This window comes from Copadichromis virginalis, linkage group LG3, assembly GCF_057382275.1.
Source record: "Copadichromis virginalis isolate Kocher_CV1m ecotype Utaka linkage group LG3, C_Virginalis_male_GT1.1, whole genome shotgun sequence".
NCBI classification, from domain to species: Eukaryota; Metazoa; Chordata; class Actinopteri; order Cichliformes; family Cichlidae; genus Copadichromis; species Copadichromis virginalis.
The window spans coordinates 15,538,890-15,544,629 of record NC_140620.1 but is presented as its reverse complement, the minus strand read 5'-3'; the positions used below and the strand labels follow the sequence as shown (position 1 = coordinate 15,544,629).

Genomic DNA, 5,740 nt, shown 5'->3' with positions numbered 1-5,740 from the left:
CACACACACACACTCACTCTCTGACGCACTCACTGGCCTGCTCCAGTCACTTTGTGGAGCATTGGACTGCCATTACCTCATAAGACTCTGTTGTTACACTATCTCTTACCATATACTACTAAATCTCCATTTGCACTATTTGCCTATTTTGCACCACTATGCCTCCTTACTTGAATATTGTATATTGTATATTGTATATTGCATAGCTTTTTTTGTTAAACGTAAAATTGTATTGTATTTATTTAAACTTTACTTTTTAATTATTTTATTTGCATTTTTCTAATCACTAGGGTTTGAGAGTAACGCAATTTCTATTCTCTGTATGTCCTGTACATGTGGCAGAATTGACAATTAAAGTTGACTTGACTTGACTTGACTTGAATTATGCACAGTAATAGTCACCTGCACACACAGATATCCCCCTAAAATAGCTAAAACTAAAAGCAAACTAAAAACTGCTTAAAAAACATTCAGCTTTGATATTAATGAGTTTTTTGGGTTCATTGAGAACATGGTTGTTGTTCAATAATAAAATTATTTCTCAAAAATACAACTTGCCTATTAATTCCTAATAATAAAAAAGTTAGTCTAGAGCCCTGATATATACGTTTTGTGTCCTAGCTGAGTAACAGGAGAAGAGTCTGGTGGAGCAACAGAGGAAAATTTCAGCCATTTGGACTCAGCTCAGCCACTACAGAGGAAACAATGTCTTCAACACAAAAGGTGAGAAAAATATCACAGTTACACTTTTTGAAGCTGTGTGCACAGCTGGTTATTTTTTAAAAAGCTCTTAACAGCAGCTTTATCTTTTCCACCCTTGGCTCATCCATATGTACATAATCGATATTCAAAATCGAAAACCCCAGAAGTTACAAGAAAATACAAAGACTATATTCTATCTACACACATTGAAACCATATCATCAGTTAAACTCACAATTTTTATGAGTAAAATATTTTCTCCACTGATCAGTATTTCTTCAATATGTAATTTTAATTACAACTCTGATTGTAGCGCATCATTGTTATGTAATAATATCACCAGAAGGCGATGGTAACACACCTACGAAGTGTTTTTTGAGATGTTTGACTCCACTAATGGAGGGAGTTTCAGTTTGTTCCACGACTGCATTTCACTCACTGCCTCTGTTTGTATCTCTGTCACTGCAGGACCAACATGGAGCAAGAAGTCAGCGCTCTCAGGAGGCCGACAAACCTCACAGAAGAAAGGGAGAGAAAACATACAGCTGTGATGAGTGTGGGAAGAATTTTACCCGGGCTCAAAGCCTAAAAACACACCAACTCATCCACAGTGGAGTTAAACCTTACAGCTGTGACTTGTGTGGAAAGTCTTTTACCCTGGCTGAAAGCTTAAAAAAGCACCAAGTCATCCACAGTGGAGTGAAAGCGTACAGCTGTGATTTGTGTGGAAATTCTTTTACCCAGGTTCAAAGCTTAAAAACACACCAACTCATACACAGTGGAGTGAAAGCGTACAGCTGTGATTTGTGTGGAAATTCATTTACCCAGGCTGGAGGCTTAAAAACACACCAACTCATACACAGTGGAGTTAAACCTTACAGCTGTGATTTGTGTGGAAAGTCTTTTACCCAGGCTGGAAGTTTAAAAACACACCAACTCATCCACAGTGGATTTAAACCTTACAACTGTGATTTGTGTGGAAAGTCTTTTACGAAGGCTGGAGGCTTACAAATACACCAAGTCACCCACAGTGGATTTAAACCTTACAGCTGTGAGTTGTGTGGAAAGTCTTTTACCCAGGCTGGAGGCTTAAAAGCACACCAATTCATCCACAGTGGAGTTAAACCTTACAGCTGTGACTTCTGTGGAAAGTGCTTTACCAAGGCTCAAAACTTAAAAATACACCAACGCATCCACAGTGGAGTTAAACCTTACAGCTGTGACTTGTGTGGAAAGTCTTTTAACGTGTCTCAAAACTTAAAAAAACATAGACTCATCCACAGTGGAGTTAAACCTTACAGCTGTGACTTTTGTGAAAAAACTTTCATTGACAAGCACTACCGAAATATTCACCTACGGATTCACACTGGAAATGATGTTTCCTGCTGTGATCAGTGTGGGAAACTGTTTGCAACCGATGCACAGTTACGACGACACATGTTTAGTCACACCGAGGAGAGACCTTATAAATGTGACCTGTGTGAGAAGACTTTTAAATCTCCACATCACCTGAAAAGCCACCAACAGATCCACACCAGAAACTAACTCTACAAGTGCAGTTACCGTGAGGATGTATTTAGTTTTTATCTTGTAATTGTAATTGTAACCTGAGTGTTTGGAACAAATCTGATCAGTAAACTTCTGGAGTTATACTGAATGAACTGTTTGGAAAATTGAAGAATAATTTTTGCCCAGTAAGCTGAGTGTTATAATGTAAACAGTAAAATGTAATTGGACGTTGGCAGAGATGCTTTTTATTCCCGGCAACGTTCAGGATAAAATTGTTGAAGGAATTCTCTGACTTACAATGTCTTTGTTTAGAAGTGGAAACTGTTTTCTTTCCCACCTCTGTGGTGGGAAAGAGTTTCTCTGTGACCTTTGTGGAAAAACTTCCAATCATCAACGGGACCTAAAACCACATCAACGTAGACACACTGGAGACAAAATGAACTACTGCAAAGAATGTGGGAGAGGCTTCCAAACACCAAGTACATTAAAATCCATGAACTCTTCCACAGTGGGGTCAAAAAGCACTGTGACCAGTGTGAGTCATCCTTCACCACTGCACGAGAGCTTAAAGAACAAGCATAAGGGAATCCACACAGGAGAGACACCATACAAGTGCAGACACTGACAAAAGCTTCTCACAATCAGGTCATCGTAACAAACATGAACGTACACACATGGAAGTGAACTTAAGCTGTGACCAGTGTGACAAGAGTTTCAGGAATCTCAGTTCATACTCCGAACACAAACGATCCCAAGCTGTAAATAAACTGTTTCACTGTTACCAATGTGCAAAAACATTCACTTCATTATCTGCTCTGTGCAAACATCAGCCTGATCATGCAGGACTGAAATCACTGGATCACAATGAATCTGAAGAGAGAGAAAGATCCTCTTCTGGTTTCAGGGTCAGACTTAAAAACCTTGAGATCAGGCTCCACAGGGTTCAGATGGAATCTCCTGTAAAGAGTGTCAGCTGATGTCACACTTGGATCTGATGAGGTAGCTCTGATTTCTGGACCTGCAGTGAATAATCCTGAATGTTACATTTAGGAAGCTGCATGTATAGACATTAGGGGTGCAACGATACACAAAATTCACAGTTTGATTCGGTTCGATACTTTGGTGTCACGGTTCGATATTTTTTCAATACAAAAAAATGTTTGTGCTTTTTTAATTTGTCATTTATTAAAATTGTAAATATATATTTAAACTCAAAAGTACAGTTTGTAAATTTAATGTTGCTGAAACAACAAAGTAATAAAAAAATAAATAAATCAGATCGAGAAATAACTCATCTTTGGAAAAGAGAGTTTATTACAGAGAAATGGCTCTTTCCGAAATAAAAGCTATACTATACGCTTCTTCTGGGCTATTTTCTCAGCAACATATTAAACATATCAGGTCCCCATAAGAAGAATCATGTGCTAACGGCTGTCTAAATGACTCGGGTAAAGTTTGTAGCATGCGTGCTTGTTTTTGTGTGCTTCCACTTGTCTTTGCACTAGGATGATGTCGGTGTAAATGTGCAGTAATATTCGTTGTGTACCCACTAGTGCTGTCAGCGTTAATCTGAAATGACGTTAACGCCCCAACACGGCAAAGCAGATCGCCCCGTGCTTCAGCTGGGCGGCATCAACACGTTAACGAGCAAACTGCACTAACGCAGTAGTTCCCACCCATGTAATTGAGCATTGCGTGGCACATTCGACATATTGTTTTACTTTTGTCCATGACAGCTTACCTTCAGGGTCATATTCACATGAAGACCAAAATAGTTCCAAAGGCCAGATCTGAATGAGGGTGGGGGAGGTTCAATTTGCCAAGTTGCAACGAGCTTAGCTTCTGTCTTGCTAGCTTGCGCTGCGCTCAGTGGATCTGCGCTCGACAGTGCAGCCTAGGCGGAGTAGTCGAACACAGATCCACTGAGCTCTCAGCACAGACAGCATCGTCAGAAGAAAAGTTGATAAAATAAATTAAAAATTTTGTATTGTTCAATACATATGCGTACCGAACTGAAAGCACTTTATCGAACGGTTCAATGTCGATACGAGTATCATTGCACCCCTAATAGATATTTCAGAATCAGAATCAGAATCAGAATGGGTTTATTGCCAGATGTTGAGGTTTACAACATTAGGAAATTGCTGCGGTGCTTCAGTGCAGACAATAAGAATTAAAGTGCTATGTAGAAAGAAAGATATGTGCATGTGATATACATGAGATATATGTTTATATCAAGTTTATGTTTTTTCCTTTGAGGGATTTTAATTCTCTAAAATGTTATCCCTGTTACATTTTAATCTTTGTTCCCTTAGGACACAGTAGTGTTTAGTAGTTGTATTTGTTACTGTATTATTAAAGTTATAGGAATGTCTTTTTTTCTACCAAACTTTTAATCTATCAGTTTGGTATCATATCAGATATGTATATCAATTTCTTTTATTTCAGCTTTCTTAGTTTTTCCTAAATTTAACTTCTTTTTTTAATGTATTCATTTTATGTGTTATCTCAGTTAAATTTCAATCCTTCATTCATATTTAATCTTTTGCTGTGGTAAAATCTTCTCTTAAATCATTTTTTCCCAAAACTGCAAATAATTACACAGCAGTTGCTCGTAAAACTTCCAAAATGAACTAAATCTGTCCACCAGCTTTGAAACAACACTGTGCTGTGACTTTATGTCCAGAATAAAATAAACTCCCGCTAACTGGTTTTGGCCTGTAGGTCCATGTAATACCAGTTTGTATCAGAAGATGGAGTCAGTGAGTCAGTGTAACCTTGATTCAATTACGCAAAGAGCACATTGGCAGCGAAGAAATGTTAAAAGTTCAAAAATTTTAATAAACCCCTATTTTTGGCTCCTCCTGTTACTTTGGTGTATTTACTGTATGCTTGAAGTCTACATGAAGTCCATATGTTTTTTTGTTTTTTTTTAATGAATTCATTTTGATCCATGTGTTCTGCAGCTGTTTTCCTATTGATTTGAAGTTTGTATTATGAAATCCTGATAATGTTAAAGCATTAGTTATGTTTGCTTAACTCTGTGTAAAGGTTGTTTTGTTTTTTTATTAAATAGTTTGGTGTGAAAAATAAAGAAATGGTCTCACAACAAGTAGTTTGACCCATGATTTCAGATTCAAAGTACATAAACTGTTTTCAGTGGTACATGTGGAGGTTTATCACAGGAGGAGACTTGGCTTGTTCTTGACTGATTATTTCAAATATTGATTTGTAAATGATTAACTAACAATCTTGTCAACACAAAGTTCTTTATTTGGAGCACAATTCTACAAGAAAGATAACTTACTGTGAACATTACCTAATAAGACTGATTCAGGACAGGCGATTAGTTATGTTAAACTTTTCTAGCAGTCCTTCACAAACAGGGAACAGTCTGTCTATTCTCTCCATCTGTCAGCTGCTGCTGGCTCTTCCACCTCCTCTTCCTCACACACTGCTGAGTTTGTCCTGGTGGATCATCAGGGGTGCAAAGCCTCACAGATGATGTATAGCAGTGGGTCCCTCAGTCT

The 5,740-nt window shown here is 37.9% G+C and overlaps 1 protein-coding gene across 1 annotated transcript; it reads left to right on the top strand.

Annotated features, from left to right (window-relative positions):
* Window positions 1-1,097: 1,097 nt before the first annotated feature.
* LOC146713015 (uncharacterized) lies at window positions 1,098-5,310 on the top strand. The gene has a single exon (XM_085437302.1). It carries the CDS (start codon window positions 1,098-1,100, stop codon window positions 2,244-2,246), a length of 1,149 nt encoding a protein of 382 aa, XP_085293428.1. The 3' UTR covers window positions 2,247-5,310.
* The last annotated feature ends 430 nt before the right edge of the window (window positions 5,311-5,740 follow it).